General features: G+C 52.5%; 2 protein-coding genes across 2 annotated transcripts in view; both read left to right on the top strand.

The window, feature by feature from the left end:
- CDH1 (cadherin 1) overlaps positions 1-5811 on the top strand; it is a 42833-nt gene extending 37022 nt beyond the window's left edge. Inside the window, exons 13-16 of the mRNA XM_054048916.1 lie at positions 389-613; positions 882-1012; positions 1930-2073; positions 3335-5811. Coding sequence (XP_053904891.1) covers positions 389-613; positions 882-1012; positions 1930-2073; positions 3335-3544 — 710 coding nt within the window. The 3' untranslated portion in view covers positions 3545-5811. The remainder of the gene's footprint in view (positions 1-388; positions 614-881; positions 1013-1929; positions 2074-3334) is intronic.
- Positions 5812-7636: 1825 nt separating this feature from the next.
- Positions 7637-25104, top strand: part of TANGO6 (transport and golgi organization 6 homolog) — an 88283-nt gene continuing 70815 nt past the window's right edge. Inside the window, 7 exon segments of the mRNA XM_054048915.1 lie at positions 7637-7712; positions 11219-11268; positions 11270-11354; positions 11946-12598; positions 19916-20032; positions 23265-23415; positions 24354-24490. Coding sequence (XP_053904890.1) covers positions 7637-7712; positions 11219-11268; positions 11270-11354; positions 11946-12598; positions 19916-20032; positions 23265-23415; positions 24354-24490 — 1269 coding nt within the window.

Here is a 25104-nt window from a genome sequence, read left to right as displayed (position 1 = left end):
CCGGGAAGGACCCCGAACGTGTGGAGGGGACTCAGGCTTCGCCACTCCCGCTGGGCCTGCTGGTTGTAGCCAGTAGCAGCTCCACCCCTCTAATGCCCCCAAGGCCAGTCACACTGCCAGCTGTAAGTGTTGCTAGCTTCCCCCCACCCCCACGAACCCCACGCTCCGTAAACCTCCCCGCAGGAGCTGGGCTTTGCGGACAGCCAGGCCCTCCCAGCGGGGAGGCTGCTCTGCAGCATGTCCGGCCATACAGCTGGAGGGGCTGGCGGCTTTGGCCTCCCCCCACGCCGGGATCCTGCAGCGGTGTTGTGACTGCCCGTCTCCAGGATCCCGTCCCTTTCCCTGGAGCGTGTTTCTGACTCGAGCCCTGAATCCTGCTCTCCCCCAGGAGTCAGCCTGGACTTAAAGCTTACCAAATACCTGGAGCCAGGAGACTACAGCATCATCCTGCAGCTGGTGGACAACCAGGGTAAATCCCAGGTGACGACTGTCAAAGCCATTGTGTGCGACTGTGACGGGGAAGCCAGGAACTGCGAGAAGAGAGCAGCCATCGCGGGCGGCGTGGGGATCCCGGCCATCCTGGGGATTCTCGGGGGAATCCTTGCCTTGCTGAGTGAGTACCGCGGGCGGAGTCCCTTCCCCTGGGGAGAAGCAAAGAGCCTCCCGCGCCTGCCAAGCGAGTGACTGTCGCGAAGGGCCTTAACCTCAGACTCACGGCAACTGCTGAAATGACTCCCAGCGCAGCGTGCGCCGTTGTCTGAGCGTTCCCTGGCTGGAGCAGTGCGTCGGGGGGACCTGCTCCCATGCTCTAGCGCCTGGCCTGGCGCTGCGGGTTGCTGACCCCCCCAGATAACGGCAATGCTTTCACTCCCTCTTTCTAGTCCTGCTGCTGCTGTTGCTGCTCTTCGTGAGGAAGAGGAAGGTGGTGAAGGAGCCCTTGCTTCTCCCCGAGGACGACACTCGAGACAACGTCTATCACTACGACGAGGAGGGCGGTGGGGAGGAAGACAAGGTGGGTGGAGCTTGGAAGCCGTTGCTTCAGGAAGGCCCTGCTCTCGGTGGGCAGCGCGGCTCCCCTACGTGTGGCTGGGGCTCTGCGCTGAACGTCTCCAGCCAGAGAGCATCGCAGGGACCTGCTCCGGACGCAGGCAGGGTGGCTTCTCTCGGTGCAGCCAGGCTCACGTGGCCTGGCTGAGGTCACACAGTGGGTCAGTGGCACTGCCGATCTCTGAAACCAGGATCCTCTCGATCCAGCCGCTCGCTGGGATGATTGGCTCTGCCGGTATCCCACCTCAATCCGCGCACGCCGCCATCACCCAGGGCCTTGGTCGCCAGCTGCCCCCTCAGATGTCGGACACCCCCCACGTCAGCCCCTCCGCCATGGGCCAGGCCGTTCGGACAGCCCGAGTGTGACTCGTTCGGCACGTTGAGCGTGTGCGGCAGATGCACGGGGGGGCGGGGCCTGTAGAGCTGCGCTGCGTCTCTGGGTTCGGTTCCCCAGCGTGGCCCTGACAACGCTGCCCTCGGCTTCTCGTGCCCGGTAACGTTGGATTTGCTTGTGCTTCTAGCACTGACGTGAGCCAATTACGGAAGAGGAGGAGGAGGAGACATGAAAACCCACCCCAGCCTTCAGCGCTCTTACCCCCTCCACCTCCCCCCACGGCCCAGTGTTGTCCTTCCGCTACCGCTTCCCTGCAGGCCTCGGGACAGAGCAGGTCTCTGCTGTGCCCCTGTGCAGGGCTGAGAGCGGGACACACCCCGAGGGAGGCGCCGCTGTGGGCTCACTGTGCAGTGGTGGGGGGAGTTCCTGCTGTTGGGCCCTGCCTGAGGCCCCCCCCTTTACAACCTTGCTTTGGCTGCGGCTCGCAGAACAGCCTGGCTTTCTCCTGCTCATTTCCTGACATCCCACCTCTTCTCCCTCCTCCGCAGGACTACGACCTGAGCCAGCTGCACCGCGGTCTGGATGCCCGGCCTGAGGTCACCCGCAACGATGTCGTCCCGACTCTCATGCCAGCCCCGCAGTACCGGCCACGCCCCAGCAACCCCGACGAGATCGGCAACTTCATCGATGAGGTGAGTGGGGCAGGCAGAGGAGTCGGTGACTCAGAGCTCTCTCTGTTAGCCAGGCTCGGGCTGTGCAGCAGAATCCATTCCCGCAGGCTGGGCTGTGCGAAAACCCTTCCTTAGAGCCTGCCCCAGAATTCCTAAGGCTCTGTCTCTGCGCCCGGGGGGGACACTAAAGCCAAAGACCCAGAGCGTGAAACTCACCGGGGCCAGGGCATTCTCGGTGTCAGGCCCTGGCTAGGGAGCGCTTTCCTGTAGCTCAGGACTTGCCCCCTTCAGAGCGCGATGCACAGCCCTTCTCTCCCCCCCAGTAGCGAAGGCAGAGAGAAGTCCGATGGCCATCCATTACAATGCTTGGAACTCAGCATTTTAATTCTCTTGGTGACAGCTCTGGGATCCCCTTGCAGCTGTGTGCAGTACCAGGGCGTGCCAGAGACATCTAAACACCTGGTCAGGACTGGGGGGCCAAGCCCACAGGGACAAAGGGAGGGAGAGATGGCATTCCTGCTGAGCGTCCTTGTGGGAGGTCGAGTGCCCTGCTGGATTGTCCCCGCACACTCCCCTTGGGGGGACTCAGGTGCCATTCCCAGAAGACTGCCCAGATCATCATGGTAGTGTTGGCCCTCTCGTTCCTCATCTGCTTCGAACAGCTGTGAAATAGTTACAGGGTGGTCTGTAAATCACCGTCCTGTCACCCTGGGAATGGGGCAGAGCACCGCTGTCTTGGCTATTGGTTCAGGCTGCTTGCAGACGCCTGCCTGTCTGTCCCGAAGAGATGGGTATCAGTGGAGCTGCAGCAAAGCAAACCCCCAGTTTACATGTGCTGCCCCAGCATGACCAGGCACCTGCCGCAGAGCGGCCCTTAGCCCTGTTGTAAACTGGGATAAGCCGCACCCGCGTACAGCGCATCTACGCTGGGGTGTGCACTGCTATGAATACCCCCAGTGCTGACAGGGCTCTGGGTGGATCCCCTGCACCTCTTCACAGTCAGCTCCTGTTGTGAAGGGTTCCTTGTGGTCACGAGAGCTCGAGGTTTAAGTTTCTTCCAAAGAGAAGCCAAGTCTCTAGCACGAGATGCCAGCTCCCGTGGGTGCTGGTGCGATGCAGGAACAGAGGGTGCATGAAGGGCCGATTCTGGGACAGCAGAACTGTATTGCCCCTCCATTTAAGTCTGCCTGAGATTCTCCTGAGGGCATCCCCTGAGTGACACCTCTAGGCAGGGCGAAGCTGTTGCTCTAGGTCACGATTTAACGCTCCTCCCCACCCCCAGAACCTGAAGGCAGCCGACACTGACCCCACCGCCCCGCCGTACGACTCCCTGCTGGTGTTTGACTACGAGGGCAGCGGCTCCGAGGCGGCCTCGCTCAGCTCCCTCAACTCCTCCTCCGACCGGGACCAGGACTATGACTACCTGAACGACTGGGGCGGCCGCTTCAAGAAGCTGGCCGACATGTACGGTGGTGGCGAGGACGAGGAGTAGGCGCCGCCTGTGTGTTCGGGCTGCAGCCGGGCGACACCTGTGAGAAATGTCGCTGCGGCCCGTTCGACACAGACCAGCAAAGTCGCTGCTCTTCCCGAGTGGGCTGGATGGCTGAAATTCCCTTTCCTTAGCAGACAGTCGCACTACATGAATCTGTCGTCCTGGCTCAGTTTCTTCAGCCCCCATCGTTCAGCCGTGGATAGCCAGTGCTTTCCAGGTTAATGGGGGCGGGGGGAATTCTGTTTCGGGGGCATCCAGATTTCGGTCAACCAAGGGCCTTGGTGGCAGCCTGCCCAGAACACCCTGCACTTTGACGACTTCACTGTAGGGGCTGCAGGTCCCATCGTGCTCAAGGCAGAGCAAGGCACGCTGGGATCGACAGTCTCCACAGACTGACTGTTTCTAGGAGAGGGCAGACCTGGGCTGCTCTCTAGAAGCACAGGCCACAGTCCAGTTTGGTTTCCTCTCGTGCGGCTGGGGAGCTCCTGGCTGCTGTTACTTCCCCCAGACGGCCAGGCGCTTCCACTTCCCTGTGCCCACGTGGGTGAGCACTCACACACACCTGCTAAATGGCCTAGTCTTGCTGCTTTGCAGCACACTGGGCAAGGGGTGCCCGGAGAATGCACTCACAGCATCTTCACCTGCCCTGCATCTCTTGCTGCAGGCCTCCCAGGACAGCCTGCTAACTTCTGGGGGCTCCTCTCTTCCAGCGGTGTCATTAACAGGTAACCATTTCCCCGGTGCTCTCAGAATACCTCATTCCGAATGCAGGAAGCCGAGGGGGAAACTCTCCTCCACCAGCGTACGGGATTTGTTCACTTTTTAACACCACCCATTGTGTGGTTCGGTGCTGCGTGTGCCCACGGAGTAGATTCTGAAGAGCAAGCGTGAAGTAGCCTTTCTCAGTAACCGTGGCGATCAGCTACCGCTGGGCCAATCTGGAACACAGCTAAATGGCAGGGGACTTTGCCAGAGATATTTTTTATTGAATTTTCAGATGTCACTTATTTTTTAACATTATCGTTACCCTTAAGCAAGAGCTGCACTTTGATACGTTTAGCACTGTGCCAACCCAAAGACCAAAGACGAGGGTAGCCCTCTTACTAAGCAATCACAGTCACGGGAGATATGGGGGAGAGCCCCCAGGAAATCCTCAGGGTACGGACAGTACATTCACACCCTTTCCTGGACAGGAACTCCAGGACTCACTTCGGGAGCTCTGCTGGCAACTGCCCAAATACCTTTGTATGCTGGTTTTAATGAATCCAGCTCGTCCCTGTCCGTGCTCGGAAAGTGATGGTAGTTTGTCTCTGTGCGTGCAGTAGTGACTTTCCATTTCTCTAAATAGAGTTCAGTGTTCTTCCCCACCCCCTACACTTTGCCATGCACTCCTTACCCCTCCAAAAAAACCGGATTATAGACCAACTCTGAAGTAAAGCGCTGCAGAGGTGTGTCGTCTGTCCTCTGCCGCCTGGAGGTGTGACTCTGAAGAAGTGTCACAGGACGTTAGTGCCTAGTACACTTGGGGCTCTGCATAAATAAATGCAATGTCTAAAACCTGACTGTCAGCCAGTTTGATGCTATATTTTTGTATAAAGTTGTTCATTCATATTTCTGAATAGGGGAAAGAGGATCTATGAAATTACCAGCCAATACCATGCCATGTTCTTTTCACATAGTATTTAGCAGGATGTCTTATTTGATTTAATAGCTATAGGCCGATTTGTATTTTTCCATTGTGGCTACTTCCTTCAGTGTGGTGTCTAATCTCGAACGTGTGCAGTGTAATTACTGTGCAATGGAGCTTTTAAAACAAATGAAATGGCTTTAGTTGGTTTCTAAACTGTTTATTTGGCTGCCTTAATACTTTGTACCTTTCTGTGACGGGGAATGGTGGGACCCGAAGGAAGCTGAGAGAACAGCAATAGGTTTGTGTTAATCTGACACTTTTATAACATTTTAATACATTTGTTTAAAAAAAAAAAACCTTTTCTCTTTTAACGTTAAGGCTAAAAGTCTCTGCACAGGTTTTGCAGCGCATTGGGCATATCCTCTAGAACAGTGGTTCTCAAACTTTTTTTTTTTTCACAGACCACTTGAAAATTGCTGAGGGTCTCGGCGGACGACTTAATGATCTTTCCAAATGTTGTTTGTACTGTTAGCTAACTATTGTAAAGCGCTTTGGATAAAAGGGCTATATTAAAAAAAACCCATAACAATTCAATTTTGTTGGTTCTACAAATAAAAGCACACAACTCATATTTTAATATCCATAGTCCTATCTTTCTAACGCGATGGATGTGCCCTCTCTCCCCCACTGCGGCAGCCCCCGAGCTGGGACTGGGAAGGAGGGGGGGTCTCTCCCTCTCTCCCCCGCCGCGGCAGCCCCCGAGCTGGGACTGGGAAGGAGGGGGGGTCTCTCCCTCTCTCCCCCGCCGCGGCAGCCCCCGAGCTGGGACTGGGAAGGAGGTGGGGGCTCTCCCTCTCCGCAGCCCTGGAGCTGGGGAAAGTCACCCTGCACATCCCAAATTTCCCACACCCCCTTCTTCTCACCCCACTGCCCCCTCCCACATACCCCCTCTTCCCCCCAAGGCCACCACCTCGCCTTACAAGTGCATCTTCTCCAGGGTCCAGGCACCTAATTCGTGCAGCCACACCTGCTCGGCTCCACTAGTTAGGTGGGTGGCCCTTCATTCTCTCGTGTGCGGCGCCCAGGCACTCCTTAGCGGGAACCATCCGCGCACCACCTGAATGGGGCTCACAGCAGAGGTGCCGACTTCTGCCGGCTCTGGTGGGTGCTCGACTAGGGTTACCATACGTCCGGATTTTCCCGGACATGTCCGGCTTTTGGGGGCTCAAATCCCCGTCCGGGGGGAAATCCCCAAAAGCCGGGCATGTCCGGGAAAATCGGGAGGGCTCGGTGGTGCTCGGCCGGGCCGGCGGTGCGGGGCCGGGGGCATGGTGCGGGGCCGGGAACCAGGGTCACAGTGCCGGGCCGGGCGCGGGGCCGGAGGGAGAGCCGGGGGCGCGGTGCCGGGCCGGGAGCCAGTCAGCCGGGCCGGCGAGGAGCCGGTCAGCCGGGCCGGCGGGGAGCCGGGCCCGCGGGGAGCCGGTCAGCCGGGGCCGGGGAGCCGGTCAGCCGGGCCGGCGGGGAGCCGGTCAGCCGGGCCCGCGGGGAGCTGGTCAGCCGGGCCCGCGAGGAGCCGCGCCGGCGGGGAGCCAATCAGCCGGGCCCGCGGGGAGCTGGGGGGTGCGCCGGGCCGCCGGGGGCCGGCAGTGCTGGGCGGGCCGGGGGTGGTCGGCCGGGGGCCGGGGCCGGCACCCCAGGGCCCGAGCCAACCCAGGCTGGAGCCGCCGGGGGGCCAGCCTGGGCCGCGCCTCCTCCCCCCCACATCCCCCTTACCTGCTTCAGGCTTCCCGCGAATTAAATGTTCGCGGGAAGCAGGGGAGGGGGCGGAGACTTTGGGGAGGGGGAGGGGTTGGGGAGGGGGTGTGGACGGGGCTGGGGGCGGGGCCGGGGGTCGTGGAGTGTCCTCCATTTGGAGGCACAGAATATGGTAACCCTATGCTCGACCCGCTCTGCCCCTGGCCCCGCTCTGCCTCCCTGCCCCTATTCCAACCTCTTTCCCAAATCCCGGCCCCCCCTCCGCCCCTGAGCGCGGGGGTCCTGCTCCCCCCCCTCCCTCCCTCTGGCGCTTGTTAGGCCGTGAAACAGCTGTTTGGCGGGCCAAGGCCGGGAGGCAGGTGAGGAGGGAGGAGGTGGGGAGCTCAGGGGACGGGGAGGCGGTGGGGAGCTTGGCTGCCGGTGGGTGGGACGAGCCAAGCCCTGAACCACGCTACAAGCTAACTGCGCACGGTCTGACCCTCCCAAGATGGCGGAAAGACAGCCCCATGGGGCTGCGTTAGTCTGACCCTCCCAAGATGGCGGCAGGGCCAGTCCTCTCTTCCCCCTACAGGGCTGCGCTGGTTTGACCCTCCCAAGATGGCGGTAGGCCGGTCTTGTTCCTCCCCCGTAGAGCTGAGTTGCCCAGACCCTCCCAAGATGGCGTCTCGGTGCGCTATTGTGCGCAGGCGCAGTGGGCGCGGAGCGCTATGGCCGGGAGTTTGAAGCTGGAGCGGGTGGTGGACGCGCTGGCGCTGCTGCTGGGGAGTCCGGGAGGAGGCACCGGTGAGAGGAGCCGCTCCCTTCAGCGGGGCGGGGACTGTGGGGCTCGCATGTTGGGGTCCCCCCACCACTCCACCTGAAGGAGTCTGCCGTCCCCCTTCCGCAGGAGTCCCCCCCATTGCCCTCAACAGCCCCTCCCTGCCCCCCATTGCCTGTGTGGGCCCCCGCCCCCCCATTGCCCTCAGCAACCCCTCCCCGCCCCCATTGCCTGTGTGGGCCCCCGCCCCCCCATTGCCCTCAACAGCCCCCCCGCCCCTATTGCCTGTGTGGGCCCCTGCCCCCCCCCATTGCCCTTAGCAGCCCCTCCCCGCCCCCCCATTGCCTGTGTGGGCCCCCGCCCCCCCATTGCCCTCAACAGCCCCCCCGCCCCTATTGCCTGTGTGGGCCCCTGCCCCCCCCATTGCCCTTAGCAGCCCCTCCCCGCCCCCCCATTGCCTGTGTGGGCCCCCACCCCCCCCATTGCCCTCAGCAGCCCCCCCCACCCTCCATTGCCTGTGTGGGCCCCCGCCCCCCCATTGCCCTCAGCAACCCCTCCCCGCCCCCATTGCCTGTGTGGGCCCCCGCCCCCCCATTGCCCTCAGCAGCCCCCCCGCCCCTATTGCCTGTGTGGGCCCCCGCCCCCCCATTGTCCTCAGCAACCCCTCCCCGCCCCCATTGCCTGTGTGGGCCCCCACCCCCCCATTGCCCTCAGCAGCCCCCCCGCCCCTATTGCCTGTGTGGGCCCCTGCCCCCCCATTGCCCTTAGCAGCCCCTCCCTGCCCCCCATTGCCTGTGTGGGCCCCTGCCCCCCCATTGCCCTTAGCAGCCCCTCCCTGCCCCCCATTGCCTGTGTGGGCCCCCACCCCCCCATTGCCCTCAGCAGCCCCCCCCACCCTCCATTGCCTGTGTGGGCCCCCGCCCCCCCATTGCCCTTAGCAGCCCCTCCCTGCCCCCCATTGCCTGTGTGGGCCCCCACCCCCCCCATTGCCCTCAGCAGCCCCCCCCACCCTCCATTGCCTGTGTGGGCCCCCGCCCCCCCATTGCCCTTAGCAGCCCCTCCCTGCCCCCCATTGCCTGTGTGGGCCCCCACCCCCCCCATTGCCCTCAGCAGCCTCCCCGTCCTCCATTGCTCCCCCGTCTGCCCCTCCCTCACAATGGGACCCCCCCGCCCTGTCCTCGTTCGCCACCATGGGGGAGGCCCCCCCTTTTCCTGCACCCCCTTCTCACGTAGGCTCTTCTGGCTCCCTTAGGCGGGACCTCTTTCGCTTCTGCTCCCCAGGCTCCTGTCCTGTCCCCTGCACCCCACAGGCGTGTTTAGGGGTGCAGGTGGCTGGCTGCACCTGCCCTGTGGGGTTTGGGACAAAGGCCTGTAGCGCGGCCTGGCTGCTTTCCGTGCTTGTCTCGGGGGGCTGAATGTGCGCAGGGTGCTTTACCCCAAAGAAATCACATCCCTCTGCTGCGTGCACCTCCGGGTCTGACCCGCCCAACCTGGCTTTGAGCAGTGCGTGTTTGTTAATGGAGCTGTCACACACTGGGCTGTGGGTCGCTTTAGGGGATGAAATAAATCACAGAGACATATTGTCGCAGAGAGAGGAGCAAGTGAGGGAGGTGTAGGAAAGAAGTGATCTCCACTGAGATCTGAAATGAAGGGGTGGGGGAATGCCTGAGGTGGAGAGATCCAGGGAAGCTAGCCAGAGGAGCAGGCTTCTGCACTTCAGGGTGGTGAGATTTCGGGTGGGGGGTGGGGTAGGGGAAAAGACAAAATGCCAAGAGGGGAATTCTGCACAGGTTTGGCCAGCCTGTTGTGTTCTCAGAGCTCTGAGGTTAGCACTGTTTGGAAAGAGCTGTGCCCTCATAAGAACTAGATGAATCCCCTTAAGGCTATTACAGATATCTAAGTTGGTGCTTGTGATTTTTAAATTAAAACCATATGCACTTTTTCTTACTTAACTGTAGGACAATATTGACCGTATTAAGGTTAAGTTGGGGGAAAGGAAATAAATCTACTTCATTGCTATGGCTGCAGGAACAAATACCAGCCACAGGGATGTGGCTGACTCGAATACAAATATAGAAATGGAATGACATTCTGTATCGGATTACCAACAGCTGTTTGAGGAAAGTGGACCGAATGGGACAAATTGATAAATCACTGATAAACACTTTTTCAGAACAGTATGTATTCCTACAGTTCCTCATAACTCAGTCTGTCTCAGTTCTGCTGGGTTCCTGTACTTTTAGTGTCGTTATCCCCTCTTTTAATGCTGGAGGAAGACACAGGGATAATAAAGAACCTGTACTGTTGACAGTTCTGTTTGTTTTTAATTAAAAGTTAGTAACTGGTGGAGCAGTTGTCTAAGAGATTGTGCTGGTGAATGACCTGTATGGGAGCAGTCTCGAGGGCTCTGCTCTGCTTCTGAATTCCCTGGCTAATAAGGCTCTGATCAGCATTGTGCCAAGGAGGTAACCTGAGTCGGAGAGAATACGAGAATGTTTTTCTCTACCCAACTCTAGTAGTTGCTGCTCTTCCAATGGGCGATATGGAATTACTTCAATCCACACATTTCTGTTTGACGCAAACCTTTCTTAGGCTAGGTCTACACTACCCGCCTGAATCGGCGGGTAGAAATCGACCTCTCGGGGATCTTACTCCACCAGCGGAGGTGGGAGTAAGCGCCGCCGACAGAAAGCCGCAGAAGTCGATTTTGCCGCCGTCCTCACAGCGGGGTAAGTCGGCTGCGATACATCGAATTCAGCTACGCTATTCACGTAGCTGAATTTGCGTATCTTATATCGACTCCCCCCTGTAGTGTAGATGTACCCTGAGGCTTTCCCCGTAACTTATAGCCTCCAATTTTTCTCCCATCCCCAAATGCAGTTTGAAAGGCTGCCTCTTTATCTGGCGAGGACAGATGTTGACCAGCAAGGGTCTGACTATGCAGCATTTTGGCACAAGCCTCGCAGCCTGGATTGATAGACCAGGCTAGCAGGGCTCACACTAGTTCTTTAAAAATAGCGAGTAAATAGTGCTTTGACGTTGGGGCTCTGGCTCTGACACCTGCAGGGTGGGCTTCAGAGCCCAGTTCCAGCCTGAGCCGCCACTTCAAAGCGCTGTCTATACAGCTCTTTTTAGAGCACTAGCACTTGCCCTGGGTTGGGAGACTGGCTTCAAAATGCTGTGTAGGCAGACCCCAAGTTGGGAGGGCAGTTTCTCACCAATTATCAGAGGGCAGGAGAGTCTCTTTCTCCTTGTGTATCTTCCTGAGTCATGGAAGAGGTACCCAAGTCTTTTTCCCAAACTCTTTACGTGCAGTGCACAGGTACCAAGCTCTTGCTTGGTGGGTTCCATGTTGGTAGTTTCTTGCTAGCTCAGATAAGCAACAATGTCGTGCCCCCATAACTCCTCTGAGACAGGGATTGTCTCTTTATCTGGCCCTGTGCAACGGGGCCCAATCCTGGCTATTATGACATAAATGTTTATTATCATGTCTGCACCCCTGACCTTAAAACGTCTCCCTGGTTTCTTACAGGCCCAGACACTCTGCTTTCAACTGCTCCTTCTAGCTGTCTGTCTGTCTGTCTGTCTGTCTTTGTCACTCCCAGTTTCTCGCTTCTCGGGGTATGTCTACACTGCGAAGTTGTCGACAAAACTTTTGTCTTTCACAGGTACTTTAAAAAGCTCCTCCTCTTCCCCTCCCTCCCCCCCCCCCCCCCCCCCCCCCCCGTGAGAAAGACCGAGGTTTTGCTGACACAAGGGGCAGAGTGAACGCGGCTTTGTTGGCAGGAGCGCTCTCCTACCGACAAAGCTAACGCCGCTTGCGGGGCTGGAAGTATTTTGTTGGCAAAAGTGCTGACAAAGTACCCACAATGAGCATTTACACACACTGACTTTTAGCGACAAGGCTGTGTCAAAGCTGCGGGTGTAGACAAGCTGTCAGTTTTCCTGTGTTCTGCCTCCCCCATGCTTCACAAACGCAGAACAGTACTCAGCAAAACCCCTCTGACTCTTAGCCCAAGAACTCTTGGGCAGGTTCACAGCCTCCTTTTGTCTTGGGATTAATTTATCCAGACATTTATGTTAGTGGCAGGTGTGTTCACACCCAGGCTCACAGAAGTTAGTGATCCAAGGAGTACCCAGTACCTCTCAGCAGAACACTAATAATAGCTATGGAGGGATAGTATTTGGCTTAGTGGAGGGCAGGTGCTTCGCTCTCGCAATCGTTGTACTGTACGTGACCGATTTGTTTTCCCTTTTAGGAACAGATTCAGGTTCTCTCCAGACGGTAAAACATGCAGCTCTGCTTGAAACCTTAAACTCCAACTTGGCTGCTTTAGAGGAAAAGCTAGGGCAGGATCCCCAATGGAATGAACTGCGGCGCTTGAGAGCTGAAGTCAGAGAGCAGGCTGCTTGGCTAGAAAGCTCTACAGATGTGACCTGGAGTTTTACTTGTCAAGTCCTGCTGTTACTGCTGAGTCTGAAGAAGTGCATGATCCTCCTAGCTGCTGCTTATCATCCAGCCAAACCGAACCCTAGGACTGCTGAAGCTGCTCCTGCTCTCAGCCCTGACACGCTCAGTATCTCCCAGCAGAAGACGGTTCAGTCTGCATTGCAGTTTGTGATTACCTTGGGCCTTTGTCCATATCTCTTGCCTGGGGTTGGAATCCCGCTGAAGCACAGGACAGAGTTCAGTGCTGTTGTTCAGGATGTGGTATCTCCCAACGCTGCCCCCAGTGCTCTGCATAGGCTCCATGCCAGCTGTACTGCGCTGCTGCAGATTGCACAGCACCCATCTTTGGGCAACCTCATCCTTACCCGCCACCTTGGGGACCTCATCGCAGGTCTGTGCCAGCTAGGATTCTGCCCGACCAAAGGAAAGGGGGAGCAAGCCAGGCCACTGGAGCAACTAAAGGTGTGTGTTCTGATTAGAGTTTCCTGCCTTCATTTTGCGTATAGGCCCCATCCTGTAGCTTCCATTTTTCTGGGGCAAAGACAACTATCTGGAAGGGACATAAAACCTTGTGCTTCAGGACTTCATCCAATCTCTCACTATTGGGGAGCAAGATGAGCCCTTCCTTGGGGAGCAGATTATCCCATATCTGCCTTCTGTGTGGTGTCTTGCACCTTCCTTTGAAGCAGCTGGTACCCAGCAACTGTCCTAGACTGGATACTGGGCTAGCTGAACCACAAATCCGATCCTGTCATAAGAACATAAGTACTTCAGAGAGTAGTTATTAATGGTTCCCAATCCTGCTGGAAAGATATAACGAGTGAGGTTCCGCAGGGGTCTGTTTTGGGACCGGCTCTGTTCAATATCTTCATCAACGACTTAGATATTGGCATAGAAAGTAAGCTTATTAAGTTTGCAGATGATACCAAACTGGGAGGGATTGCAACTGCTTTGGAGGATAGGGTCAAAATTCAAAATGATCTGGACAAATTGGAGAAATGGTCTGAGGCAAACAGGATGAAGTTTAATAAAGACAAATGCAAAGTGCTCCACTTAGGAAGGAAAAATCAGTTTCACACTGTGGATTGCCACGGGCACGCAGGGGCGAAAGAAAATGCAGGCCTGTTATTTACCAGGCTGCACGTGGCAATAGACTATATTGGTAGGGGATGCAAGGAGAGTATGGGTCACGATGCAAACTGCAGACACACACACACACAACTAAAATTAATCAATTTAAAGTTTTATTGGGGATAATTACAAGGGGTAAGGGAGCAGCGTTTGATTAGCTAATAGAGTTAATGAAACTTAAAACACACAATGACTAAAATATCTACTAACAATATTTATAAACAAAGATGCAGCATTTAGTAATAACTGATACTTACAACGCATAACAACCGGCAAACATAGAAACTCTGTTTGAAACACGTGAGCTGAGAGAGAGGCTTCAAGGTGATCAGGCTCGGTTACGGGTGTACACAGGATTCATTTTTCTTTCTCCTCTCCCTGCCTGCACATGGCAGGCAGGCCCAACTATGACATCATAGAGGGACGGGGCTCAAAACCTGTTTGTGTTCGTTTCTGATTGGCACAAGCAAAGTTTACACCAAGTAGGGGAGCAGGTGCCTCAAAGTCTGGCTTCGCCCCCAAAAGGTGAGGAAATGCATATTGTTTTAGAATGTGTGCAACACTGAATGACAAAAGAAGAGGCCAGGGCAATACCGGTATGGGCAAGTTTTACAGGATGCAGACAGGAGCTCATCTCAACACACACATACAGAATGGGAAGAGACTGTCTAGGAAGGAGTACGGCAGAAAGGGATCTAGGGGTTATAGTGGACCACAAGCTAAATATGAGTCAACAGTGTGATGCAGTTGCAAAAAAAGCAAACATGATTCTGGGATGCATTAACAGGTGTGTTGTAAGCAAGACACGAGAAGTCATTCTTCCGCTCTACTCTGCGCTGGTTAGGCCTCAGCTGGAGTATTGTGTCCAGTTCTGGGTCCCGCATTTTAAGAAAGATGTGGAGAAATTGGAGAGGGTCCAGAAAAGAGCAACAAGAATGATTAAAGGTCTAGAGAACATGACCTATGAAGGAAGGCTGAAAAAATTTGGTTTTTTTAGTTTGGAAAAGAGAAGACTGAGAGGGGACATGATAGCAGTTTTCAGGTATCTAAAAGGGTGTCATAAGGAGGTGGGAGAAAACTTCTTCATCTTAGCCTCTAAGGATAGAACAAGAAGCAATGGGCTTAAACTGCAGCAAGGGAGGTTTAGGTTGTATATTAGGAAAAAGTTCCTAACTGTCAGGGTGGTTAAACACTGGAATAAATTGCCTAGGGAGGTTGTGGAATCTCCATCTCTGGAGATATTTAAGAGTAGGTTAGATAAATGTCTATCAGGGATGGTCTAGACAGTATTTGGTCCTGCCATGAGGGCAGGGGACTGGACTCGATGACCTCTCGAGGTCCCTTCCAGTCCTAGAGTCTATGAATCTATAAGAATGGCCATACTGGGATAGACCAGTGGTCCATCTAGCTCTGTATCCTGTCTTCTGACAGTGGCCAGTGCCAGAGGCTTCAGAGGGAGTGAACAGAACAAGGTAGTTTATGGAGTGATGATCCATCCACTGTTGTCCAGTCCCAGCACCTGGCAGTCAAAGGCTTAGGGGCACCTATGGCGTGGGGCTGCATCCCTGACCATCTTGGCTAGTAGCCATTGATGGACCTGTCCTCCATGAACTTTATTTAATTCTTTTTTGAACCCAGTTATTCTTTTGGCCTGCACAACATCCCCTGGCAACAAGTTCCACAGGTTGACTGTGTGAAGAAGTGCTTCCTTTTGTTTGTTTTAAAACTATTGCCTATTAATGGGTGACCCCCGGTTCTTGTTTTATGTGAAGGGGTAAATAACACTTCCTTATTCACTTTCTCCATAGCATTCATGATTGTATAGATCTCTATCATGTCCCCCCCTTTAGTCTCTTTTCTAAACTGAACAGTCTTTTAATGTCTTCTCACATGGAAGCTGTTCCGTATTCCTAATAATTTTTGTTGCCCTTCTCTGTACTTTTTCCAATTCTAATATATCTGTTTTTAGATGGGGCAACCGAGCTGTGTGCAGTATTGAAGGTGTGGGCGTACCATGGATTTATAGAGTGGCATTATGATATTTTCTGTCTTATCGATCTCTTTCCTAATGTTTCCTACAATTCTGTTTGCTTTTTTGACTGCTGCTGCACATTGAGCGGATGTTTTCAGAGAACTGTCCACAAAGCCTCCAAGATCTTTCTTGAGTGGCAACAGCTAATTTAGACCCCATCAATGTGTATGTATAGTTGGGATTATGTTTTCCAATGTGCATTACTTTGCATTTATCAACATTGAATTTCATCTGCCATTTTGTTGCCCAGTCATTCAGTTTTGTGAGACTCTTTTGTAACTGTTCGCAATCTGGTTTGGACTTGACTATCTTGATACTTTTGTATCGTGTGCAAACTTTGCCACCTCGCTGTTTGCCCCCTTTTTCCAAATTGTGAATATGTTGAACAGCACTGGTTCCTTTGGGGATGCCATTATTTACTCTTCACCACCAGGAAAACTGACCATTTATTCCTACTCTTTTTTCCGTAGCTTTTAACCATTTACTGAAAGGACTTTCCCTCTTATCCCATGACTGCCTCTTTTGCTTAAGAACTGTTGGTGAGGGACCTCGTCAAAGGCTTTCTGAAAGTCTAAGTACACTATATCCACTGGATTACCCTTGTCCACGTGTTTGTTGACTCTCTCAGAGAATTCTAAGAGATTGATAGGGCATGGTTTCCCTTTTCAAAAGCCATGCGGACTCTTTCCCAACATATCGTGTTCACCTACCTGTCTGATAATTGTGTTCTTTACTAAGTTTCAACCAGTTTGCCCAGTACTGAGTGAAGCTTACTGGCCTGTAATTGCCAGGATCTCCTCTGGAGCCTTTTTTAAAAATAGGCGTTACATTAGCTATTTGCCTGTCATCTGGTACAGAGGCTGTTTTAAGTGAAATGTTACACACCACAGTTAGTTCTGCAATTTCATATTTGAGTTCTTTTAGAACTCTTGGGTGAATCCCATCTGTTCCTGGTGACTTAGTGTTTAATTTATCAATTTGTTCCAAAAACATCTCTACTGACATCGCAATCTGGGACAGTTCCTCAGATTTGTCACCTAAAAAGAATGACTCAGGTGTGGGAATCTCCCTCACATCCTCTGCAGTGAAGACCCATGCAGAGAATTAATTTAGTTTCTCAACAACAGCCTTGTCTTCCTTGAGTGCTCCTTTAGCGCCTTGTTCATTCAATGGCCCCACTGATTGTTTGCCAGGCTTCCTGCTTCTGGTGTAATTAAAAACATGTTTGTTAGCTTGTGTGTCTTTGGTTAGTTGTTCTTCAAATTCTTTTTTGGCCTGCCTGGATTTGCCAGAGTTTGTGTTTCTTTCTATTGTCCTCAGCAGGAGTTGATTTCCCATTTCTAAAGGATGTCTTTTTGTCTCTAACCACTTCGTTGACTCTGTTGTTTAGCCATGCTGGCAATTTTTGGGGTCCTCTTACTGTTTTTCTTTCATTTGAGGCATACATTTAGTTTGGGTCTCTATTACTATGTTTTTATAAAGTTTTTATGCGGCTTACAGGCATTTTGCTCTTGTGACTGTTCCTTTTAACTAGCCTCCTCATTTTTGTGTAGGTCTCTTTTTGAAGCTAAATGCTACTGTGATGGGTTTCTTTGGTATTTTTCCGCCCTACAAGAATGTTAAATTTAATTACATTATGGTCACTATTACCAAGCGGTTCAGTTATATTCATTTCTTGGACCAGATCCTGTCCCCCACTTAGGACTAAATCAAGAATTGCTTCTCTCCCTATGGGATCCAGGACTAACTGCTCCAAGAAGCAGCCATTACTGGTGTCTAGACATTTTATTTCTGAGGCAACATGTTCCTAGTCAATATGTGGATAGTTGAAATCCCCCATTATTACTGGGTATTCTGTTTTGGTAGCCTCTCTAATCTCCCTGAGCATTTCACAATCATTGTCACCATCCTGGTCAGGTGGTTGGTAGTATAATCCTATTGATATACTCTTATTATTCAAGCATGGAATTTCTATCCATAGAGATTCTATGGTACTGTTTTAATTCATTTATGACTTTTACTGTATTTGACTCCATGCTTTCTTTCACATATAGTGCCACTTCCCCACCAGTGTGACCCACTCTGACATTCCTATATATTTTGTACCCTGATATTACTGGGTCCCATTGGTGATCATCATTCTATCAAGTTTCTATGATTCCCATTATATCAGTATCCTCATTTAATACCAGGTGGTCAAGTTCACCCATCTTACTATTTAGATTTCTTGCATTTGTATCCAAGCACTTATAAAATTAGACTGCCTTTGAGTGATGTAATTGAATGGGACTCTTTTTTGTTGTCTGTTTCTCTTCAGTTCCTACCTGTATTTTGACTACTACTATCCTCTCCTCTTTACTAGGATATAGAATATTCCCTTTAATAAATCCTCCCATGAGGGATGTATGAACCATGTGCTTCTCTGCACCTATCAGATTCCCGCACTCCTTAGTTTAAAAACTCCTCTATGACCTTTTTAATTTTACATACCAGCAGTCTGGTTCCATTTTGGTTTAGGTGGAGCCAATCCTTCCTGAATAGGCTTCTCCTTTCCCAAAAGATTCTCCAGTTCCTAATAAACCTAAATCCCTCCTCTGAACACCATTGTCTCATCCACTCATTGAGACCCTGTAGTTCTGCCTGTTTAACTGGCCCTGCGTGTGGCACTGGAAACATTTCAGAGAATGCTACCATGGAAGTCCTGAAATCTCTTACATAGCTGACTAAATTTGGTCTCCAGGATCCTTCTCCTACCTTTCCCTGTCAGTGTTCCCTACATGTACCATGACCACCAGCTCCTCTCCAACCCTATGCATAAGGCTGTCTAAATGTCTTGAGAGGTCCACAACCTTTGCATCCGGCAGGCAATTCACCATATGGTTCTCCTGGTCATCAAAACCCCACTATTTATATTTCTAATAATCAAATCCCCCGTTACTATTACCTGTCTCCCCCTAATAACAGGGGCCCTCTACCCCGGAAAGGTATCCTCAGTGTGAAAGAAGACTTTGACATAATCTGGAAGGAGGGTCCCAACTGTGGGATTGTTTCCCTCCGCTCCAGCTTGATGTTCCCCTTCCCTGAGACTTTCCTCCTCAAAAAGAACAGGAGTACTTGTGGCACCTTACAGACTAACAAATAGAGGCTGTCATTGTGGGGCGTGGAACCACTTTACTTTGGGCTTGTCTACACTACAAAATTAGGTCAACCTGCAGCCAACACAGTAATTAAATCGGCTGTTGGTGTCCACACTACCCTCCTTCTGCTGGTGGTGTGCATCCTCCCCAGGAGCGCTTGCACCGATGGAAGTGGGGCATTGTGGGGCACTGACAGCCGGAGTTTGGGGCACTAATAGCCGCACAGGGTTTACAGCTGGAGCCCTCCTCCCACCGCAGGGCTGACCGCACCAGTTGTGAGCCAGGCACAAGGCTCCATTTCACAGCTGACATTCTTGTCGGTTTCACGGCTGCTATTATTTCACCTTTCCTCTCTGGCTGTCAGCTGGACTCCTGCCTTGGGGCTGACAAACAGAGCCAGAGAGGAAATGTGAAATAATAGCAGCCCTGAAACTGACAAGAACGTCAATTTCAGTGCTGGTAGACTCCTTGCTATGAAATTGAGCCCCAGGGTGGGTCTCACAGCTTAGACTGTCAGCCCTGGGGTGGGGGTGGGGTGTTCCTATTGTAAGCTCCGCTGCCAGGGCTGACACCTGGGAGGAGGGATTGACAACCCCGAGCCGCACTGCCACCTCCCAGTGAGGGGAGGGGGGGAGGAGAGCCCAAGGCCGGGCTTCTTCCCCCTCCCCCCTGCCCAATCCCTCACTGGGTGGTGGCAGCGGGGCTCCGGGTTGGCAGCCACCCAACAGCGGGGCTCTGTGCTGTCAGGGCTCCAGCTGTGAGTCCCGCGCTGGGCCGACAGCCAATGTAAGTAACGCAGTGACTACACAGGCACTGTCTCACCCTACTACATCGACCTGAGTGCTACGCCTCTCGCAGAGGTGGAGTTATTAGGTCAGTGTAGTGGGCGTCTTACATCGGCGGGCGCAGCATTCTCGTGTAGACACTTACAGAGTTAGGCCAAGGTAAGCTGTCTTATGTCAGCCTAACTGTGCTGTAGACCAGGCCTGTGTCCCGCAAAGTCCCGTGTGTATCTCGCTGTCTCTCTTAGCTCCTCCAGTTCAGAAACTCTCGTCTCCAAAGCTCATATTCGGTTTCTGAGAGCCAGAAACTGCTTGCACCGAATGCACATACACCACCTGCATTCAGTGCAATAAACAGGATATACCCCACTCTGCTGCTGGACTTCTGCCTGCATTGTTTTTACTCTTGCAGGGTTGTTTTGTGTGTTTGTTCTTTGAGTGTGTGTGGCAGTTCCCAGGTAACAGTTGTTCCTGATCAGTTTGTGTTTATATTTGCCTTAACTAAAAACCCCTCTGTGTCAAACAGAATTTAGAATGGTCTCTAGATACCCACCTGGATGTTTCCCAATTGATGTCTTATAAGTTGCTAATGGTCCAGTAGAGGGAGCCAGAACCTAGCAAAATACATCCTCTGTGCTGCTTTCCTGTTTGCCTGTGCTGTATTAATATTCCAGCACAGAGACCTGTTGTTTTTCAGGGCCTTACAGAAGAGCAGCGAACCCACTGCAGGGAGGCCTTGAAGAGTGTCTTGGATCGAGTCTATCAACCCCTAGTGGTCCGGGAACTGCTTGTTCTTCAGGGTGGATCCAAACAGGTACCCAGGCTGCCAACTGGTTCTATAGCTGGTCGGGGGTGGGGGAAGGGAATCTGATTCATGAGGCTGTCTCCAGTGTCTGCACCTTCCAGTGGTACAGGAGCTGGAATATGATATGCTAGAGCAGGGGTGGGCAAACGTTTTGGCCTGAGGGCCACATCTGAGTATGGAAATTGTATGGCGGGCCATGAATGCTCACAAAATTAGGAGTTGGGGTGCGGGAGGGGGTGAGGACTCCGGCTGGGGATGCGGACTCTGGGGTGGGGCCAGAAATGAGGAGTTCAGGGTGTAGGAGGGGGCTGGGGGGTTGGAGGGGGGGGGGTGAGGGCTCCAGCTGGGGGTACGGGCTCTGGGGTGGGGCTGGGGATGGGGTTTGGGGTGCAGGAGGGTGCTTGAGGCTGGGACCGAGGGGTTTGGAGGGCAGGAGAGTGATCAGGGCTGGAGCAGGGGGATGGGACACGGAGGAGGTCAGGAGTGCAGGCTCCGGGCGGCGCTTAACTCAAGCAGCTCCTGGAAGCAGCGGCTTGTTCCCCCTCTGGCTCCTATGTGGAGGCATGGCCAGGTTGCTCTGCACGCTGCCCTGTCTGCAGGTGCCGGCCCTGCAGATCCCGTTGGCCGTGGCTCCCGGCCAATGGGAGCTGCAGAGCTGGCACTTGGGGCGGGGGCAGCGTGTGGAGCCCCCTGGCTGCCCCTGCGTGTAGGAGCCGGATGGGGGACATGCTGCTGTTTCTGGGAACCACGGCATGTGCAGAGTGAGGCAAGCCCCCGACCCCGCTCCCCAATGGGCGCTTGAGAGCTGGATTAAAAGGTCTGACGGGCCAGATGCGGCCCCCGGGCTGTAGTTTGCCCATCCCTGTGCTAGAGCATTAAACTGTGATTTCCCAACTACTTGTCCGACCAGTGGGATGAAGATATGGGGCTTGGAATTTGCAGCAGAGACTTGCATTTGGAAGCCTTGTTTTATTTTTACTCAAGCTACATACTAGGAGTGAATCTATTTTCTTGAAAAGATAATAGAAGCACAGAAGCTTCTTCCCTAGAGAAGATGGTGCCGTGGATCCATCCTTGCTATGTTGCTTCACCAGAGCTAAGGCTGTATCAGCAGGGATGAATCTGGCTCATCGTGGCTGGTTTGTATGCTTCCTGACAAACCAGCTGAATTTGTGCTAAATATGCATTGACGGCTACTTCCGCCACTCTGAGATGGGCTGGGCTATTTGTCCTAGAAACTTGCCTATCTTACGAGTAATGAATAATGCAAAAATATGTTAATAAAACATTATGGATTAGAATATAAATGCACAAAAATCAGCAAAATTGTGGCTCCTACAGCAACAGTGACCCTGTCACACTGAACATAAATATTTATGGCATAAAAAGTAATAAAAATCCTACTTGTGATGCCTGCAATAAAGCAGAGTTGCTGTGAGAGCCATAATGTGGAATAAGTTAATTTTTGTGCATTTTCCCTTGTAGCTAGGATACAGAGCTTGTCAATTCCAGACTACAGCTCCACACTTCCTTCTTTGAAAAAAAATTGTTCAGTGAAACCCCTTGTACATTTTTTGGGTGCTCTATGAATAGTAAATAGAAATTCCTGGCAGTGCTTTGTTCATCGGGTTAGGTGTGCTTTGCCCTAGAACTCCCCGGAGTGTGTGTACATACCGTTGGCTTCCCTCAAAACCAGTTCAGTTGGTATTCTGTCAAGCTTCCAACATGACTGTCCTGGTGAAGTGTCTTGTCCTGTAACTTTCCTGTGTCACTCTGGCAAAACAGGCGTTGATTTCTCTTCAGGCTATGTGGCGCTAACTTGAGCAAATATCCAATCGCCGATTTCAGTCTGTACAGGACCTCTGGGAAAAGACTGTTCCTTGGCTTTAAATGAACAGAAGCATTGCAGCTAGATGCATGTCTTTCCTCCCGTGTAGCAATTTAAACTAGGCCATGTTTCAGGGTGCTCTGTGGGGCTGTCCACTGGGAGAACCAGGGGAATTCAGCACACTGAGAACAATGTTGCTGTCAGGAATTCAGTGCACCACGTCTGGTGAAATGAGAAATCTGAGTCTTGGTCTTAAAACCCTAATGCACAGCATCATGCTCCTAATGCACGGCACAGTATTGCCCCTAAATTGGAATTGTGTGTTCGGAAACGCTTGGCTTATACTGCTAGATTTACCGGCAAGGAGAGTATCAGATTTTCCTTTCAAGAATCTTGTATGGATCCTCACTTTATAGAGTCCTTTAACTACACTTTCTAATTGCTTCTCTGTATAGCGTCAGCAGCAGTCTTGTGCTCCAGCTGTATGGCGTTCTGCTGATCCAGCTCTTTAAGTCTGATACACTTGAGCTGCGACTGTTTTCACTGTGCACTGCAGGCGTAAAGGGAGGGTAGCGGCTTGTTAACGAACGCTGCTGTCCGGGATGGAGGTTGCTCCTCTCCCTCTGGGGTGTGAGGTGAAAGAACAGTCCGCTGAAGAGTTCGGGGTGTCCGGTCTCATGAAATACAGCAGCTGGACACTTTCTTTCTTCCTCCATAAACACCCTTCTTGTTTCATGTGGCTGTTTAACATGGAAGTGAGGGCTGCCTTGGAAAGAGAAAGGTGAGAGAATCCCCCGAGCTCCTTTCTCAGTAAAGCAAACATACACCCGTCTTTTCCTCTGTTGATATGACAGCTGGCAGCAAATGCTGTCCCTGCAGACTGCATGATTTCTAGGACTGCACCCTCTAGGTGGCACTGCCATTTGTACTGGAACAGCACCTGTCCTAGTACTGAGGCACATTGGGGTTGTGTTTCCTCTCTTGACCATGTAACCTATAGTTTGTATTGTCTGTCTTCTCACCCCAGTGTGCTTTCTTGCTGTGCCCAGTTGGAATCGCTCTGCTCTTGAGCGCAATGAGCTCTGATTCCTACTGAGACCCCCTGTGTGTATCACTGGTAGTGAGACAGTCAAAGCTGGCGTGTAACCCCAGGAGACTGTAATTTAGGGAAAGAAATCCCTGCATGGAGGAGAGGCTCCTGGGATGCTCAGCCCACCTAATTACACCCTCATTATTTTGGTGCCATTAGGTGGTGAAGTGATTTATAGAAAATTCCCCTCTGTTGTGTTCCTGCCACCACATACAGATCAGAGCCCTTCAGGACAGAGAGCGTGTCGTTTTGCACATCTGTGAGTGCTGGCACCATTCTCTAAAGAAAATACATTTCCAATCCCCCGCTCCATATCCTTTCAGGGCTTGCAGTCCCCCGCACAAGAGGTGAAGCAGCCGCTTGCCCAAGCCCCATCTTGGCTTCGGCGTCTCTGTGGACAGCTGCTCTCGGAGAGGCTGATGAGACCCAGTGGGGTTCAGGCTGTTGTCCGGGGCATCATGGAGGGAGCAGGAAGTAAGTATGTTGCTCAGACACTGTCATTTCTGTTTCACAGATTATGAATGAAACGAGACTTCCAGGGTGGGTCAGAGATCTTCCCCTCCAATGAAATAACAAGCTGGAATAGCATTATGGGGACCCTCGCATAAGAGATTTCCTCTTATTAGACTATAAACGCACACACGCGTTATGATTGCTTCTGGTCTTAAAAAGGGAGTACTGCGCTCCTGAACTTCAAGACACCTTTTGTCAGGGTGTGTTGTTACATTTCTGGGTTCTGGGACTGGAAACCTCCACAATTATTGAGAAAATATAAATAAAATGACAAAACCGAGGGCAAAAATACCTGTGTATATGAAATGCCAGTTCCTCACTCTTGTGAAGAGTAAGTTTGTTTTTAAAGATCTGTATTATTGATCTTTTTATTAGCGCCTATTTCTGTAAAGGGCATTGGTGCACGGGAACAGTGCTCTCTGTTAGTAAATGATAATCATCTGGAGAGGAGTGAGATTGATTCCACACCCAATAGGGTTTGGGATCTCAAGGCCTACCACTGCCTCTCTCTGGCCAGTTAGCTCAGGAAGGGGTTTCTCTCCAAGACTAAGTGAACGTGACCTCTGGGACTTGTGTTCCATAGCCTGCACTCCCAGAGCCCTGGCCAGGGTGGTCAGAGTCTTGTGCTGTGGCTCTCTGAGAGGGTCTTGAGATCACCACCTGCCTCCAGTGCTTGGCTGTTATGCTTGTGAGTGCTGGAGTCCGAGGCCTTTGATAATACGTTGTTCCCTTCCTCCAAAGCAGCGGAGCAGTCATCTGAAAGATGCCTGGGCTGAGGAGATTGTTAAAAACAAAAATCTGAAATTTAGCCTTAAACGTCTGGCTTTAGAAAACACGGAACTGTTGTTTGGAAAGCCCAAGTCTAATGGGGTCTGTGTCCTGCTCTCCTTTGCTTTCAGCCGGGGCAGCTGGTGGCAGCGGCGCTGAAGCAGCAGCTGCAGACTGGAGAAAGTGTGACATGGTTGCTAGGATCTTGGCCTCCTGTCCTCAGCAATCCCTGTCCCTGGAGGATTACTACCGACAGGTGTGCCCACAGGTATGCCCTTCACTCCCCATTCTCACCAGAGCATGTCTGCAGTGCCCATGAGCAGGGGATTGTGTGCTTAGCCCATAGTCTCTCAGTATGAAATATCCTTGCCTCCCTAGCTAGGGGATAGTGTGACTACGGCTGTGTTGTGAGTGTGATCCAGTACAGAACATACTGGGCCGAACTGGAGGAGATTTGACTGGGGATCTGTAAACAGGAGAAATTCCCACCCTGCTGTGTGTGTACACGCCATAGATCATCTAAACTTACCCCCTTTCCAGGATTTGGCTTTATGTGCCCCTTAAATAACCAAACTAATAATAACACATAAGCTTCAGCTTCACCTTTCAGGAACTCTTCTGTCCTAGCTCCTAGTTCCCTCTGTCCTAGAGAAACTCCCAAGTTACAGCCCCTCTTACAGCCTAGGTGGAGCTAATGAGATCCACCGGCTAGCATAAGTTAGCAATCATTACCCTGCATTGTATGTGCGGTTCTAGCTCTGACCATGGGGTAACCCAACAGAGCAGCCCAACGCTCCAATGTAGGGGGGAACCCGTGGCTCTGTTACAGGCTCTTTCTGACCTAGGCTGATAGGCATTTGTTTTAGCTGATGAGTCAAACAA

This window comes from Malaclemys terrapin, chromosome 14 (assembly GCF_027887155.1).
Source record: "Malaclemys terrapin pileata isolate rMalTer1 chromosome 14, rMalTer1.hap1, whole genome shotgun sequence".
NCBI lineage: Eukaryota > Metazoa > Chordata > Testudines > Emydidae > Malaclemys > Malaclemys terrapin.
This window is presented reverse-complemented; position numbering and strand designations above follow the sequence as displayed.